The sequence below is a fragment of the Phyllostomus discolor genome, chromosome 5 (genome assembly GCF_004126475.2).
Source record: "Phyllostomus discolor isolate MPI-MPIP mPhyDis1 chromosome 5, mPhyDis1.pri.v3, whole genome shotgun sequence".
Taxonomy (NCBI): Eukaryota; Metazoa; Chordata; class Mammalia; order Chiroptera; family Phyllostomidae; genus Phyllostomus; species Phyllostomus discolor.
Genome location: NC_040907.2, coordinates 125,173,927 through 125,192,052, shown reverse-complemented (window position 1 = coordinate 125,192,052; position 18,126 = coordinate 125,173,927). Strand labels below are relative to the sequence as shown.

The following is an 18,126-nucleotide window of genomic DNA, read 5'->3' as shown; positions in this document are numbered from 1 at the left end:
TTGAGCTACATACTGCACTGTAATTATATTTCCTTTTTTTGTTTTCTCTAGAATTAATAATTCTCTTGTTTTTTGCTTAGGGTTCTACGAACCTATCACTTATTCATCCCCAAATATCCCTCACATAATTAAATGCCTCCTCTCAGTATATTAAAAGTATATTGATTTTTAAATTTGGTTCATGTCTTTCTTGGCAACATTCTTCTTCTCCAGTCCAAACGTGCTGTGCTCTGGCTTGCTTGCTGTTCTGGAGGCTGAATGGCTAAAGGGGCCTGATGTGGGTGGGCATGGGGGAGGCGAGGGGAATCACCCTGAGAGTTTCTTTGCCCCCTATATTAGATCCCCTATTGCAGGGGACCCATATTTTCCTCTTTCTTTGTTTGCACCCTCATTTTGGTGGAATACACCCTTCAATAATTTCCTGAAAAACAGCTAATTTTTTTTACTTTGTTTCTAAAAATATGTTTATTCCCCATTTGTATTTGTTGATAGTTTGGCTGGGTATAGATATCTAGAATGAAAATGGTTCTCCTCATACTGTGAAGTAATTTCTCTCTTGTGTTCTAACCTGTAGTATAACTGTTAAGAACTTTGATGTCATTTTGATTCCTTATCCTTTGAATGTAGTCTTTTGTTTTCTTTTCGAGAGTCTCTAGAATAAAAAAAAAAAAGAAGTACTTAGTGTTTTGAAACTTCATAGTTTTATGCTGTGTGTCTCTCTTAGATAGATAGTGGTCTCTTTTGATCTGGAAACATGTCCTTCAGATCCAGGAGATTTTCTCACCTTACTTCATGGCTAATTTCCTCCCTTTGTTTGTTCTGTGTCCTGTCTCTGGGATCGCTGTTGGCCGGGTGTCGAGTTTTCTGAACTGCTTCTCTGATTTTCTTACTCCCCCACTATCCCGCCCCCCCCCCTTTTCCGTCTCTTTGAGTTTTGTCCTACTTTTGGAGAAATTTACTTTACTTTATCTTCCAACACTGTTACTAATACATTTCTAATAGCTCTCTTTTTTTCTCTTGGAATGTTCTTATTTTAAAGATGCTATGTCTTATCTCTCTGAGGACATTTAAGATTCTTATTATTTTATCTTTACTCTCTGCCCCCCACCCCACCCTGCTGCTGTCTTTTACATTAAAGGCTCTTCTTAAATGTTTCTTAATGCTTAGTTGTCTGTTCATATTTAAGAATGAGCCCACATTTGGCTGCCTAGAGGCTCGCTGTGAGTGTTTGGGCATGGTAGGGTCGGGGGCTGCTTATTAACCAGTGGGCTTCACTGTGGGATAATTAGGTAAGGAACCAGCTGTTTCTTTGTGGGAATTCCAACGCATTAACATTGGTACTTTCTCCTGGGCCAGTTTCCCTGTCCTCTGCCTGGCTAAAAAGGACTGATCAGGGGTAGGGGTGAAAGAGAGATGCAGATTTTCACTTAGCCACCCCATTTTCTGTGCCTTGTCCAGCTTACTGTCTGAGTCCAGAGACTGATTAATCCCCCCCACCCCCACCCTTCCAGAAAGCACACATCCTGTCTCCTGCAAGAGCTGGGGAAGGCATCTGGGAGTCTGACCACTCTTCTTAGAAATTTGTAGCCATTCATCAGTTTCCGGTGTCACCTGGTGTCACCAGGTCCCGAGCTTTTCTGGGGTTCTGAGACACCAGCCCGTTGGCTTTCCTCTCTCTGTAAGGCAGTTTTCAGTTACTTCTGTTTTGTTTCCAGGATTTCGTTGGCATTTCTCATCCATTGTCATCTTTTCTCCTATTCTTTCTTCCCTTGTAGATTTATGCATTTTTAATTCCCATATTGTCATTTGGTGTCATTTGATGAAGGGTTTGGACAAAAAACAAAAGTAAATGCATGTATTCAGCCTGCCATATTTAACAGGAAGTTCTGATTGTGTTAAAACGTTCATTGAATGCCTTCTATGTATCAACGACCATTCTCAGACCATATAGGTGGCCGAGGTAAATGGCAAAGAGAAAGGAATGACTTAGGGAATGTTGAAGGAAGAATCGACAGGTCCTGGTAACTGACAAGTAGGAAGCCCAAGAGAGAGAGTAAGTCCAAGATCACTCCAGCAGGCGAGGGCATCGGGAAGTCATGAGGGGCATTAGGTAAGCACTTTGACGAATGCCTCCCTGGGATTCAGATTGGGCAGCAAGCACACAGCTAGAGGCTATGAAGGAGGAGCGGCTCAGGGTTAGGAGAGCGCTGAGCTGGCTCTGTGGAACAGCTGGGGAGGCCAGACCCACTCACAGGAGGTGCTCAAGCCACGTCTGGGTGTCCGGGTCTCTGAACCCAGCCCTTGGGGCTTCTTCTGCCCACAGAGCTGGCCCCTCCACCTAGCAGCCTGCCTTGGCTCTCAGAGCAGATCCAGCACCGTTTGTAGAAGCAGCACTCCTCATCCAGGAGAGAGCAAGTTCTGGTCGAAAGAAGGGGTGTTGTAATATGAGTGACCTCTTCCTGACTCTTCCACAGAGAGGTGCTAGAATGTATAGGTGTGGCTTTGTGCACACACGTCTGTACCCTCTCCTCAACCGAAATAGGGCCACCTGAGACATTCTTCAGGGCCTGCCTCTCCTGGTTCTTCTGCCTGCACTATTTCTCTCTTTGGCCCTGGCTCTCAGCTAGTGCCCTCATATGCTTCATTGCCTAGTTAGGAAAGAAATACAGCCCTCACCTACATAGACTCCATTCCCCACCCTCCCACCCCTGGGGGTTAGCATTCCACACACCTTCCCGTGTGGAGGTGGCACTCTCCCCAGGCACCCCAGTAGGCCCCGCCTCCAGAGCCACCAGTGAGGATGTGCCAGCTTTGGCACGCAGCAGCACAGCAGCGGAGACCAAAGGCCTCTTGTTTGCCCCAGGCTCCCCCTGGTCAGAAAGGCATTAACCTCTGACTTTACCTCTTCTTATCACAGTGGGAGCGTATTTCCCGATCCCCCATGGAAGTATGCCCATTTTGAGATACCCTCTTCCTGCTGAAAGTTTTGGGGGGTTAAAGCTGTCCATTCACCCTTTCTTCTCTAATTCAGGCAATCTAACACCCCTAGTCCTTCCACAGAGGGAAGTGAATAAATCAGCCCCTCTTGAGAGGGGCCCTGAGCCCACTCTCCACCCTCATCTCTGGGGTCCCCGAGGTCCGGGGACACAGAGATAAGCTGAATTTAAATCCTGATTCTACCACTTACAAGCTGTGTAACTTTGGACGAGATACTTAATTTCTCCCCTCCCCAACATACCTCAGAGACCAGAAGCCCAACTTCTGAGCGGCAAAAATGCATTCCAGGAGGGTCCGTTCCTACCTCGGATCCACAGAGGCGCCCACACCCTGTCAGAACTCTATCTGTCAGGAATTTATTACTAATGCATTTTATAACAGGCTTTATAATAAGATATGAAAGACTGTGGCAGCATCTAGCACACAGTCCATAAATATTAATAATGCCTTCGGAGATGGCACCTACGGTGGAAGTGGTGGGGCCGGTTGCTGAGGTTTGGTTAAGAGCACAGAACACACCTCATGGGGGCTACACCTCGAAAGGGTACGGCTGCACTTTCCCTTCTCCTGTCTTCCTTTCTCTTGCCACGCCTTTGCCCCTGTAATATCTTTTTCCCCTTTAACTTGCCACTTGCTCCTCAACTTTCCTTCCTTCTCTTTTTTCTCATACACTCCCTGCCTCATCCCCGTTTCCCCTTTGGCCCCCATTTCTGCCCCTCTCACCACCCCATCCTGGGTTTTTTTGTCCCCTTCCCTTCTCCCTCGCCCTGCTCTCCCCTTCCCCTTCCTTCACACTCCCTCCATCTCCGTTTTCTCTGCCCCCCCTCTTTGCCTCTCTGTCTGGCCCTCTTTCGTCCTCGGTGCGTGACACACACCCCCACACATTCCAGTCAGCGCCCCGAGCCACCTCGGGAGAAGCCTAGAGTGTAATGTAACTCACACTGCATGTGAGAAGTGAGCTATTTATCATTATTATTAACGAACAAGATCCCTTGCACGGCCGAACTTTCCCAGAGTCTATTCCCTTGTCACCTCGGGAGTAGGGAAAAGATTTATTTGTCTGTGAATTGCACAGGGTGGCCCATTTACAGCAGGTCCATCAGAAATGACATGGAGCTTAAATGGGACCTGGAAGAGGCAGGGGTCTGCCCTGTCTGCCACCTGCCTGCAGTGGGCCCCTTGCTGGGGGGCACAAGTGGGAAGGTGTAAGGGGATCATGCCTATACACACTCCCTGGCTCCCAGGAGGCATGAGTGGTGCATTTTGGGAGATTTCCATTGAAGTTACCCAGCAGCCACGAGGGAGTGGTGGGTCTGGGCTATGGGGAAGGAGCACGGGAAGCAGAGCTGGCGCGCAGCAGTGGGCCCAGAGGCCGGCCTCAGAAGTGGAGTGATCACATTCCACGGGGCCTTTCCTCCAAAGACCAGCTGCTCCTTTCCAACAAGAAGGCGGACCCAGAGCCAGTCTGCACAATGAATATGCAGAAAGAAGTTGCCCTACAGTGGGGGAGCCCTCCCTACAGCTGAAATGTGCCTTTGGCCCTGCCTCCATGGCCCAGGCTCACTCTGGTCATGGTTCTGTAGACCTTGAACCCCAAGCCCAGGCACCATAAGGGCAGGCACCTTCTCCCCCGTCACCTTGTCTCCAGGCGGGCAGAGACTAGCTCTGAGGAGCATCTCTCCTCCAGGCCTGTCGTGGCTGATTGCGTCATGCCCATGATAGGGCTGTCCCTTGCCTGCCTCTGCCACCCCCACATGCATGCTGATCATTTTTTACAAAAGATTTTATTTATTTATTTTTACAGAAAGGGGAAGGGAGGGAGAAAGGAAGGGAGAGGAACATTGATATGCCAGAGAAAAATTGATCAATTGCCTCTCACACACCCCAAATTGGGACCTGGTCTGCAACTCAGGCCTGTGCCCTGACCAGGAATTGAACCCGCAAGCCTTTGGTTTACTGGACAACACCCAACCCACTGAGCTACGCCAGTCAGGGCTGCATGCTTATCATCGCAGTGACCTAAGTGGTCTGCATATTTAAAAGAGACACTTAAGAAGAAGAAGGAGCCAGCATTCATTCATCCAGATGGTTCTATTCTCCCCATTATAACCTCCTATGCCCTTCACAATCTAGGGTCAGTGGCCAGGAGCTTTGCTTTTTGTGGTCCAGCTGTGGACATTAAAGAGGTAGAATCCAGCAGGAGAGGATAAGGGAGAGTCTGGGTCAAGGCTTCAGGAATGAGGGGGGCTTTGCCTGGGGATGAATGCATTCTGGGGGACTGGGGAGAGTAAGAAGCTGAGACCCACAGAAGCCAGTGTGAGCAAAGGGGGTATGCACACAGGAAGGACAGAATAGATCTGGCTTCAGCACCACAGCCAGGGAGGGGAAATGAAGTCCAGGCAGGACCTATGAAGACCAGGGTAGGGGGACTCCCAGAGCCGGTTGTCTCTGTCTTTCTCCGTCACTGTGCTTCATCCTTCTCGAGATGGGCACCCTCTTGCCTGCCCATGGCTCCTCCGCCATCCTGCCACCTGTGGCTTCTATGTGGCATCAACTGTCATGGCACCCACACCAGCCCTAACCAGATAATAAGAATCTTCTTCTCCAGGTTCCCACAGAAAATTGATTTAACTTACAATGTCCCATCTAATTGGACTATTAGAGTCAGGTGGTCATGCCCAGACCAATCAGATGTGGCCTGGGTCTGAAGTCACTTGGTACAAACATGGCCACCTAGATCCATCCCTTTGAGCAGAGAAAGCTAAGGGTATGAAGAACATCTTTACTTAGAAGGAGGGTGAATGGGAAGGCAGTGGTGGGCATCTCTGGGTGGGTGACAAAAACATTAACATGGGCCAAAGCACCTGATCTCCAGTCACAGCTCTGCTCTTAGCCACCTCTAAGACCTAGAGAAAGGCACAAACCCTCACTTTTCCCATCTGTAAAATGGGGCAGCTAGATGGATAATCTTTCCAGCTCCTACTTTAAGCCTTTCTTGAGTGGTGTGTGGTCAGGCCTAGCCGCTGTGTTCAGGAGCTTTCTTGCCCTCCAGACCCCACCTGCTGACTCCTGCATCAGACCCCACCCCTCCTCTTATAGGCTCTCCAAACCCACATGGGAGGGTCTCCACGGGTCCTCCTACTGTGACCCTGTTGGCATCAATCGTGAACCAGTCAACTGAGATGTTCTCCTGAATTTTAAAATGCCCATTTGTCTAAGTTCATGGTGAAGAGATTGACTGCTTACACTGGTTCTGATACCCCCCCCCCCTTTAAATAGGACTCATCTCAGACTGCCTGTGATGGTATTTTATTACCATAATAATAATTGCAACGACCATTTATTGAGTATTGCTCAATATTGCTGTGTGCCTGGCTCAGCAAGAAGCTTTTATTTTCCCCCACACCTTATCTTATGTAATCTTTCTCACAACCCTAGGAGGTAAGCACTGTGATTAGCTGCATTTTTGCATTTTTCTTTGTTTGAGGAAACTGAGGCCAAAAGAGTAAGTTTAACAGCATGTGCCTGAGGTCTCCAGCCAATGAGTGGAAAGGCAGGGACTCAAACTTGGAGCCCATGCTCTGAGCCACCAAGTTTTACTGCCTGCGGTGTACTTGGAATGCCAGGTGCACCTGGAGCCGCAGAGGAAATCTGCTTGCGTAGACCCGTGAGCACATCTGTGCGTTTCCGTGGAACGGCAGCTGGGTGCTCGGAGGAGCCCCTGGTGCGCACTGATGGATGACTGTCCCCTCACACCTCATTTCCCTGACAGAGCATGGTGCCCAGGACCTGAAATGCAGGAAGTCAGCATTCTCTTCTCTCCAATGGCTTGTCCCTCCTAAGAATATGAATGGCTCTTTGCCAGGCCTATTTGAAACATTTTCTAAGTTATGCAGAAATTAAATGGGTTTGCACTGCAGGGCATGAAACATAAAAGCCAAGAAGGTCAGACACAGGACCATGCCTTCTTTTCTTCCTTTTCCTCTGTCTTCTTGGATCATGCTCTTAAATCTGATCAGGGGCCCTTCACAGCGACCATACAGTACGGAAGGGTGAAGTGTCCTCTCCTCCCCAAGGCAGGGGCTACAGCACTGGGCGCTGGCTCCATTTGGGGTGTGTCGGAAGCACTGTGAAATCAGAACATGTCCCTCCCTCTCGTGGCAGGACCACAGGTCCTAATGGAGTGTTTTGTTCTGGAGCATGGGGCTGACTCTGGCACTCACGTGACATGTGCATGTTGGGGGGCGGGGTGGGGGGGCAGAGAGAGAACCGTAGGTTAGCTGAGAACATCATAAAGATCTCTTAAGACCAGTACCACTGCTGTGGCTTGGCAGGGTAGAGGCTGGCTTCACTGAGCCCAGCACTAGTCTGGGCTAGTTCAGCCCTGGGCTTTGCACATGGTGGCTCTGGAGAAGTATTTGCAGAGTCCCTGTATCCATGAGGATCCCCCAGGAAATAGCTCGTCTCAGTACTTCCAATAAAGGCATTTCGGTGAAGAGACAGAGCCTGGGTGCTCAGAGGAGGGGTGGGCATGGCTGGGGGGCATTAAGAGATGCTAAGGTACCAGAGACTAGCAGCAGTGGGAGGCTCCTACTGCCCCTGGGGCTGAAGAGGGAAGGGAAGGGGATAGCGCTGCCAGAGGCCACCAAAAGCTGGGGCTAGGGAGGAGGGGCTGCTGGGCTGGAACCAGGGGAAGTAGGGAAGTAACACCCCAAACTGCTTCTCTTACTGACACCTCCCCAAACTCTGAGCTCTTACCAGCACCTTCATTGTCAGAAGCCAGCCAGCAAGGGAGCCTGGGAACACAATGAGGTCACCGTAGGATGGGCAAATGGATGGGGAGGTGGAGGCAGAACAGGGCACTCAGTGGATCTGGGAGTTCGGTGCAGACAAGGAATTCCCAGCACAGTATCATTAAAATTCACGGTGCTTCTTGATACCACCCTGCCCTACCCTTGAAGGTGTGTTCTTGTCTGCAGTCCTCTAGAAGGTATTCAGACAATAAAATCACAACTGCCATCTTTGAAGCACTTATTACATGTTAGGAAGTTTGCAGTTACGAGTTCCTGTATGTTTCATATGCGATGTTATTAACTTCAGTGTGCAGAGAGGGGATGGAGGGTCAGCGAGATTGAGCAACTAGCCCAAAGACACACAGCAAGGCTGGGGTTCCAGCCAGCCGAGACCTGTCCATCCCAGGAATCCTAGCACTGGTCCTTTCTGCCTCCTCGAACACTTGATTCTCTTCTGGAGGGAAAGGAGAGTGTCTGTTTCCCAAGCCACAGCACTGAGGAGGCAGACCTAGCAAAGGAAAGCAGTTTTGGAAACCCAGAGATGTGAGGGAGCCTGCTGGATTTGAGAAGTACAAATAGCTCTACCTGCCAGGGAATATTAAACGGATAAGAACAGATACTAGACATGATCTTAGCTAAAAGGCCAAGAAGCCATACCTGCCAGGAAATAAAGTATAAAGGTCAGAGGCAGGTCCAGCCCGTGAGGGCCTGCGCTGTGTTCAAAGGGCACTGGGGGGCCATGCACGTTGTGGAGGAGAGGAGCTGCCCCGTCCGCCTCCGGTCCTCAGTGCTGGGTGGAGAGCAACCGCCCCTGCACTGAGCCCGACACTTGCCTGGTGATGGAGAGAACCCGCACATTCAGTCAGAAGCCGTGGCAACTGCACAGCTTTTCCCCTGGGGCCCCCCTCCAGCCTGACTAGGGACCTGACTAAGGACCTCCTTACCTCAAACAGATAGCCCTGGAGAGGGGCTGTTGGTGCGCCCACACCTGGTCCACAAGGAAGAAGCTGCCCAGAGCAGTGAGGCAGGGCCTTGGTCGTGGCCAGCAGCATGGAGAGGAGGCAGCAACAGAGATGCCCTTGTGGGAAAGAGCCCTGCAGGTGTCAGAAGGGACCCAGTCATTGTCCCAGTGTAAAAAGAGCACAGAGGACCAGAAATACTGTGTCTCTGCCCTCAGGGAGCTTACAGTCGGTCCCATACTCCTGGCTCACAGGTGCCACCTATGCTGGCAGTTGACCTTAGCGTCACACGGAAGAGTTAGGGAAAGAACAGCCATCAATATTTTAGAGAAGTGTTTAGTATAGAGCCTGAGGTCAGGGGCTAGACCTGAATCGAGGCCTTTCGTCACTGCCTAGCTCTCGTGACTTGGACAAGCTCCTTAACCTCCCTGAACCGCAGCTTCCTTTTCGAAAACAGGGCAATAGCTCCCGCCCAGAAAGCTGCGTGTCACAGATGCAGCCCCCGGCACAGGACCTGGCACCTAGCAGTCAGTCTGCAAGAGCAGAGATTTTTTACCGTTCATCTCCGTGAAGGGCCTCATTAGATTGCCTGTCCTCAGATGTGTCCAGAGCTCACTAAATTATGAATAAATTAACCCATCCAACAGTTAGCAGGCACGCTTGCCACCCAGGCATTGCGGCAGGCGCCGCAGTGATGAAAGCTGACAGCTGGGCAGGGGATGCAAACAGATACTCAAAATATAATGTGCTGCATGCTCGCAGAGACTCCCTCACGTCTTCATAGCGGGTATTTATCGACTGTCTGACACGGGCCCAGCACTGTGCTGGGCAAGGCAGATAGAGCCCCCTGGCTTCCGAGGAGCACATGGCGATGGGGGAAAACAGGCACTGACCGAGGAATAATAGAAACGTGGGGGACCCTGAACATAAACATGATGTGGGTGGGGGTCTATAGAGGGGGACTGCCCTGCCCAGAGGAAGTTGCATTTAACCAGAGACCCCAAATCAGAAGGCGACAGGGGTCTGTACATGTTATATGGCAGAGGAAATCACAGAAGGCTCCCAGGACGTGGTGACATTTGAGCAGGCCTTGTGGGCCCCTCTGATGGCAGGTTGCCACAGCCCAGGGATGCTGTGTGTGTGCCCCACCCCAGGGACAAACCTAGAGGTCACCTGACACCACAGGTAACCTCTGTGGTGCCAGGCCAAGCCCCTAGGGCCCCTGCCACATGCCCACAGCACACACCTCCCAGCTCCCTGCCCTTGAAACAGGGAGACTGGCGGGTGTCCTCCAGAGCAGTCCGGGCCTGAGGCTCGGGCAGGCGGGGCGTGCTCAACAGAGGAAGCAAAACTGCCGAGAAGCAGGGGTTTGGGGACTGAAAGGCTCTCATCCAGAACTCCAGGATGAGCAGATCATCTTTGGAACTGGTGCTGTTATAGCCACCAGGAGGCCATCAAAAAAAGGAAAAAAAAATAGATACTGCATTTTAAATTCCTCTGAACCCTCTTAGAATAAAAATGACAAGGCTGCGGGCCTGGTTGGCTGGACGGACGTGGTTAACGGGCTTTGGGGGAATAGTCACTGATGAAGGCAGCTGCTCCGAGCTCCACTCACCCTTTTGTTTGCTTTGCTTCACCCCAGAACACACCGGTGGGGACGCCCATCTTCATCGTGAATGCCACAGACCCCGACCTGGGCGCAGGGGGCAGCGTCCTCTACTCCTTCCAGCCCCCCTCCCCATTCTTTGCCATCGACAGTGCCCGCGGCATTGTCACGGTCATCCAGGAGCTGGACTACGAGACCACGCAGGCCTACCAGCTCACCGTCAACGCCACGGTGAGTTGCCACGCTGGGGTCCCGGCGACCAGGTGTGGCCTCCTCCCGCCCTTGAAGGGAGTGACAGAACCTACGCCTCAGGGCTCTGTAGTCATGACGTTAGTGACAGCGGTGATAATGATGACAGCCGATGTTACTGAGGGCTCGGGCTGTGTCCCTGGTGCTGTGCCAAGCACGCAGATGGGCTGTCTTCATTAAGCCTCATGAGAACCCTGTGCTGTAAGTATTATGAAGATACCTGATGCACAGATGAGGAAACTGAGGTACAGAGCCATTCAGGAACTTGCCCACAGTCACCCGGCAGGTGGGCTGCAGCACCTGCCCTGGGAACCCCACAGGACAATTACGGTGTAGGACGACCTCTCTGCTGTCTGGGGCACAGCACAGGGGCATGACCCCCACTGGTCCTGACACCACCCAACACGCTGGAGGCAGAGGGGGCCTGGCTGCCGCTCTAGAAAGCCGACACTCAGTAGGGACTCCCGTCCGTGCCAAGCGCCGAGCTGGGCCCCGCGCAGTCCAGGACCAGTCAGTCAGGAGAGGCGATGCGATGGAAATATACACCCCATTTTATGTCTCACACTGTTGAGACTCACAGCAGCAAATAGTGGGGGAGCCAGAACCCGGAACCAGGTTGTCTGGTGCCTGGGCCGGTGCCCGTGACCTGAGGCTCTGAGTCTCCAGAACACCACGGCCATTTTCATTTGTCGCCAGCTGTTTGCTAGGGCCTTGGGGGCAGAGACCACACCCTAAACCTGATCCTACCCCTGCACTCCTCTCTTTCTAGCCCCTGGCCACTGTCTCTGGGCACAGCTGGCGCCTTCAGCTGGTAGCAAGGCGAGTAGATTTGTTTACAAACTCAGGTCAAGGGTGAAACAAATTGCTGGAGTCCCTCTTGACCAGGGCTGCCAAACTCATTTCCACAGGGGGCCATGTCAGCCTCGAGGTTGCCTTCAAAGGGCCAGATGTAACTTTAGGACTATATCAATGTAACTGCTCCTTAACTAGGGGCAAGGAGCTCGGTGCTGCTGCCGGGTAGAAACAAGGTGCCAAACCAGATAAAACAAGGTGGAGGGCCGGATTCGCCCTCGGGCCTTGTGTTTGCCACCTGCGCTCTAGACTCTCCAGGACCCACTTGCCTGACACACAGCCTCTACCCCCTGGCTCCATGCCAGTGTGGTGGGGGTTGCCAGTAGTGCTGGGGGCTCCACCTGGCAGGTCACAAAGCCCAGATCCCTGGGAAACACACACTGCATGAGTCCAAGGCCTGGTTTTGAAATATGAGGTCCCCCAGACTTGCTCAAGTTGCAGTGGCCCCTGGAGAGCCACTGCAGACAACACCCTGCTTCTCCCCTGGTCAAGAGCTAGTTGTCTGGAGAAGCTGTGTGCTGATATTTGCAAAGCTGACTTCCGGGATCGGGGGCACATGTGAGGCCAGAAGTGGCGTTTTGCTCGTACCCATACCCTTCCGCTCTCCCTGGCACCCACATGTGAGTGGTGCCCTCCTACCACACCTGGGCCCAGCAACATGATGAACCTGTCCTCATGGAATAATTTTCATACCCCATAAAAACGGCTTGGGGACGGTGGGGGAGAGACCAGAGCAGGCACAGGCATGGACCTGGGTGGCGGGAGCCTGTCGAGAGGCCTGGGCTCAAGCTGGGATGGTGAATACAGTTAAATTACTGTTAATCTCCCAGCAATCAGGCCTTGAAGTGGCAGAACAGGAGGGGCACAGAACTCCCTTCGTCCCAATGAGTCCCCCACCCCTGATTCACAGGTCCCTTTCAGAGCTGGGACTGTGCCCTTAGCCGCTGGACATGTCCCCCAAGGAGATTTTCCTATGTGGCCTTGCAGGGAGCAGTGTGGGCTCCAGCCACCACTGGGTGGGGAAACATGAGGACCCCCCTGGGAACAAGCTGCTGAGAGCCAAAGGCCCCAGAGTGACAGCTCTGGTGAGGTGCCTGCCCTTCCAGAAGTACCCACTGCCGTCCCCTTTCTCCAGCCAAGGAGTCCGGGGTAGGCTGGACGTGGGCATCTCTGGCAGGGCAGGACTGCAGCCATGGTGTGGGACGGGGAGAGCCCATGCCAGACTGGAGAAGGCCAGCTGCCAACAAAAGCCTGGTAATGGCAAACCGGAGCCTCTGCAGGCCCTGCCCGAGAGGTCCAGGGACCTCCTGCCAGGCCTCCCCCTCTGGCCGTGGCTGCCTGGTGGTCGCTGGCCGAGAGCTCTCGCCATGGACACCATGACTTTGGAGCCTGGCAGGCTGTCTCCCTGGTGGCCCCTCTGCCCAGTGCCTCCTGCCTCCAGACTCTGCCCTCCACTGCTGCTCCCACTCTTCAGCCCCAAAGGCCCTTTGCTCTCTCCTTAGCGGACCCTGAGGACTGTTAAAACAACCAGCCCTTCCTTCTTGAAGGGCCTGCAGCCCAATCAGTGGAGGGGAGGAGCACGCACTGGGTTTGTGAGGTGGGGATTGCCTTGCATTGTTCAGGTCGCCCCAGACAAGCCGAGGCGAGTCGAAGCCAAGGACAGTGACTCCTCAAATCCCAGACCAGAGAGTTTACAAGCCCAAGGTCCCTCATTTCACTGAGCCCTCTCATCTCACGGAGGGAAATTGAGACTTCCACAGGGAAGAGAACTTCTTCAAGGTGACCCAGCAGGTCAGAGACTGAGCCTCTTATGCTAGCAGGCCCCAAATCAAGAAAGTTAAGGGCAGACTTGTATGTCATGAGGACCTGAGTTTGAGTCCTGGCTACACACTTACCAGCTGTGTGACTCGGAACAAGTTAACATGACCTTTCTGAGTCACTGTGAACTCGTCTGATGAACGCCCGCATAGCACCCACACAAGCAAGTGAGGTGCCTGCACGGTGCCTGGGATGTAACTGTACTCAGCGTGCAGTTGCTCTTCTTGTTAACTATTGTTATTCGATCATAGTGGGCTATTTAAGTGGGATGTGTATTTTAAGGTAATAAAATACAGGTTTCAGGTTTCCTTTCTTGGTGAGCTTTCATAGGAGTAAATTTCCACCTAACTAGGAGGGTGTGAGCACTGCCTGCCTGGCCACAGGGGGATGGCCTGTGACCTCTCAGGATTCCTTCCCGGAGTCCCCCAAATGTCACAGGCCCTGGAGCTCCCCCTACTGGTTCTACTGGAAACATTACTTGATCAGTAAACCCAGAATGCAGAGCAGGGACACAGGTCCCAGAGTAGCCTCTGGGGTCAAGGGCCTTTCTTCTAAAGAGCCCCCGTCCTCGTCATTCTCTTGATGCCCGGGGATGAAAGGGGGCAGGAAGTGAGAATGGAAAGGGGCAGTGGCCCTCTGGCTGAGTCCAGTCATGAAACCAAGGACAGCACCACCTTTACCCCAAGCTGGTCATCCTACCCACCAGATATCAGGGGGTCAGGCCCAGCCTGGGCTGCAGGCAGGAGACTGGATCCCACTCCCCGCCCCGTTTGTGACATCGGACAAACCACCTCTCGCTGGGCCTTGGAGGCTGTTTGTGTTTCCTGCACAGGTCAGAGATCAGTGTGAGTTCTTTCCCTTAATGTCCCTTGTGGGTTGTTAGGTTCTTGAACTTCCACGCACTAAAGCCCTTCCCTGCTGGAGTGAGGGAGACCATGTGCACATGTGTGCACACCTGTTTGTGCACACAGATGTCATGTGCTGTGTGCATGTGTGCACGTCCACAGCGTCACTAACCCTGAGGCTGTGTACCTTTGTCCTCTCAGGATCAAGACAAGACCAGGCCTCTGTCCACCCTGGCCAACTTGGCCATCATCATCACAGATGTCCAGGACATGGACCCCATCTTCATCAACCTGCCATACAGCACCAACATCTACGAGCACTCTCCTCCGGTAAGACCCTCCGGCCCTGTGGGGCAGGCTCCTGCTCCCCCCACCCCCATGCATGGCAGTGACGGGTGTCCTAGCCCCGGGAAGTACCGACCCCTCTTCACACAACAGCGCCCCTCACTTCATCCCTGGAGGGCTCTGCATGGCAAAGGACAAAGAGTGGCTAGGACCAGGGTGGGGAGCAATGCAGAAAGACTCGTGTGGGTGGACGGGGACAGCTTTGGAAAATCCAGCCTGGGCTGGAGAGCAGATTGGGCGCAGCCAGGCTCACTGAAACATCAGTGTGGCTCAGCCACGTCCCCGAGGCCAACAGGCCAGTCTGCTGCTGTCACCAACCAACGGCGCTGGCTGAGATGGTAGCAGCTGGCCCCGCTCCGCAGGCCCCCTCAGGCTGGGTTCTTCCCTGAGAGCTCAGTGCTCCTGCTGCCCCTCCCAACTGCTCAGGCGTTAGGCGTCTCAAGTCCAGGTTTTCAAGAGAGACACCTGATTAGCTGTACTCATGATTTTGTGCCTTGTCACAAGGTCATGGATCGTCAGTCAGCCTGTAGATTGGCTGCCCTTGGGCCACACGTCCACCCCTGGTTCAACCAGTTGTGAGTGGGTGTCTTCAAGGACCAAACATGTGCCACTGCCCCTCAGCTGTGGGCAGCCAAGCAACAACCGGCACCCCATGCCTGGGAGCCCTCTGTGCTTTCATGCAAACTGGGATGAGACACCCGCTCTGGGCCGATAAACTGGGAACGGGCAGCTCCTCTGGGGAGATGAAAGCCCTGGAAATGCAGCTTGTGGAGCAGCTCTTGTGGGGGGGAAAATGTGCCTTTCCTTTTGAGAGGACTCTGTGGGCTTAGAGGAAGGACACGCAGCTTTGAGAGCAAAGTGCAACACCCACTGGAACAAGTGGATGTTCAGGGCCCCAGCTGCACGTCTGCCCAGGCTTATAGAATTGGGCACAGGTGAGGGGCAGGCTTCCCTGGACCAGGCCGCAGACTGTGTCCCAGGCCACCAAGGCTGGGCAAGCCTGACCTCCAGTTGGGAGCCTCGATCTGTCCTGACTGTCGCACTATGCCTCAGTCTCCAGGTGTGGCTAGCCACACACACCTTCTTGGGCCCAGATATGGACTAGAGGACCCAGCAAGCAGGACACTTTTTGGCCACCTATGGCAGGTGTCTGAAGCTACTTTGAGGGTAGAAGAGGCATCTCAGTGCCTCCCGCCCCAGCCTTCACTTCTTGGTGGTCCACGGGCAGCAGAAGCTCCAGCTTTTGAGACTGAAGTCTGTCTCCCTTGAAACGTCTTTGCTAAGCTCACATCTTCTCAGCCCAGGGAGGCTTTCCCTGACCTTTCAGATGAGGCAGGCCCTCCCAACTGCCCTGTGCTCTCGGACACCCTATCTTGAGGCTCAGTGCTTCTGAACAGCCTGCTCTACCTCTCTTCTGGGACGACTTAAAGTATGTCTCGGCAGGGATGGCGACTGCTGTGGGCACAGCACAACGTGCCTGGGTACTCAGGAAGTCTTTGTGGAATGAATGAATGAATGAATGAAGAAATGAATGCCCTGGTCATACCAGCCCTCCCACCCTGGCCATCACCCCTCGTGCCTGCTTACCGATCCAAAGACCACCCATCTGACCACCTTTCTTAGATTTTTTTTCCCTGGCTCCATCCTCACCAGCCCACAGACACCAACCCTCTCCCCTCAGCTCTGGCAGAATTGACTCTCCCGTGCTGCATAATTTACCACCAAATTACAATCACACCTGTATGTTCGCTGATGTGTAGGTGGGTTACGTTACAGCCCCTAGTAATCAAAATGCCTGAGTCTCTGGAGCTCGTAACAGGCTTCCTGAAGGTCTCCCAGGGTGTCATGCCCAGGACCAAATGCAGAGAAAATGGGCAAAGCCGACTGTTGATTGAAGTGAGGAAGTGATAGTGGCTGGGCAGCCAGAGGAGCTTGGAGAAGGTCCTGCACGACCATGCAAGCACCTTGGCCAAACCACACAGTCTTCAGACTTCCTCACTGGGAAACTGGGGCCAGTGATATCTACAGTAGTGCCTCTCTCACCTCAGGGCTTCTAGCACGCTCAGGTGCAGCACCCAGCAAGTACCGGCCCTACAGACGTTCAGTGATGGCGATTGTGAGTCAGCCAGTCGTCCGTGATAGCAGTCCAGCTGGGCTGGGGGGCCCATCTTCAGCTTCATCTCAGAGTCTCGATAGTCAGCCAGAGGCATGTTGACAAGATGAGGGTCCCCCGAGGCCCTTCAATTTGTTTTTTGTGTCATTCCTATGTCATAGCCAAGTAATATTGTTTCAGACCTGCAGATTTCCAAGTGTATCCATTCATTCGTTCTATGTTCCATTCTTTTACTCATAAACTAGATGTTTATTAAGCCCTTCCTGTGTGCAGGGCCCTGTGCTAAGCTGCACCCTCTCCTCTCCAGATAATGCCATAGGCTCCTGGGAAGGTGACCCCTCAGACCAGCAAAGTGGGACACTTGCTCCCCTTAGCTCCTGCTCTCCCGATGCTCGGCTTCTTAACGTCTGATGTGTTCCCTCTTAGGCTCAGGGGTCTCGATATCTCTTTGCTTTGCCAGGGTTGCCCCTTTGGCCCCGCTGGGACATGGAAGCCTTCCTTGCTAAGTTGGGGGTTTGAGGCTCTCCTAGGCACTGGCCTGGTGCCCTGAGTGCCACAGAATCATCTCTGTGTCCGCACACCTCGGCCTTTCCTCGAGTCTCCGCACTGGGGAGGAGCCCTCCGGTATCCTCCCCTGTTGCATAGCTCTTTTCCTGCAGGCCAATTCCCGTATACCTCCAGCCTGGTTTTTCCAGGCTTCTGATTGGTTTCTGTGCCTTGATCCAGGCTCTCCAGGCCCCTTCGCAGTGCAGAACCCTGATTTGGCGCAGTACTTCCCGGGCGGGGCCCAGGCTGAGGAGCACCACAGCCGGTTCAGCCTCCCGGGCGGGAGGACCCAGGCTTCCCCAGTCCTGGTCCTGCCTCTGTGGGCCGGCGCTCCATTCGGACCCTGGCCTACTCTCCCTTGCCCTCTGCTCTTTATCTGCGGCTCCCAGCGTGTATGCCTCTCTCTATCAGAGTATCGGGCCAGCACGCCTCATCTAAAGTGTATATATTACCTAATAAAATCCTTCTTATTTAGGATTATTGCATCAAATTTTAATTTCCTCACTCGAGCAGCGGCATGTCAGCCTACCCGTCAGTGAAGGACCGATAGAAGGTGAAAAGAGTGGATAAACTGCACAAATTACTGCCAGCTGATGCCTATCAGCCCTTTGACTGGAATTGACTGGAATTAAGAACTGAGAAATAGGATTTTCTGCCTCAGAATCTGCTGTGGCAGCTCCTGTCGGAAGTCCCCTGCAGCCCCTGCCGGCCTGCCCCCAAGGACACCTCCCACTCCTGAAACAAACTGCACGTCCACCTTTTCAGCCCCTAATCCTGTTGTGGAAACTGGGGAAGGTGGTCCCAGCTGAGCTGGGAGGGCGGGAGGCGGGCCAGGACCCCCAGGCCAGGCAGAGCCCAGGCAGCTTCTGGCTTCAGCTGCTCTCCTGGCCAGCTCCTTTGGAAGGAAGCCAGCCTCAGAAGGAAGCAGAGACACACAGTCCTTCTAGAGAAGTTCCAGCTCCTCTGGACTGTGCCCTGATGTCCCTACTGGTACTCAGCCTCA

At 53.2% G+C, this 18,126-nt stretch overlaps 1 protein-coding gene and 1 pseudogene across 4 annotated transcripts in view; one reads left to right on the top strand and one right to left on the bottom strand.

Moving 5' to 3' along the window:
• CDH23 (cadherin related 23) overlaps positions 1-18,126 on the top strand; it is a 410,614-nt gene that overhangs the window by 160,615 nt on the left and 231,873 nt on the right. For all 4 annotated transcript variants that reach the window (XM_028511340.2, XM_036026831.1, XM_028511341.2 and 1 more), the window contains exons 7-8: positions 10,392-10,586; positions 14,321-14,449. In XM_028511340.2, the coding sequence (XP_028367141.1) occupies positions 10,392-10,586; positions 14,321-14,449 (324 nt within the window). The remainder of the gene's footprint in view (positions 1-10,391; positions 10,587-14,320; positions 14,450-18,126) is intronic.
• On the bottom strand, positions 8,329-8,445 carry LOC114498156 (annotated as a pseudogene).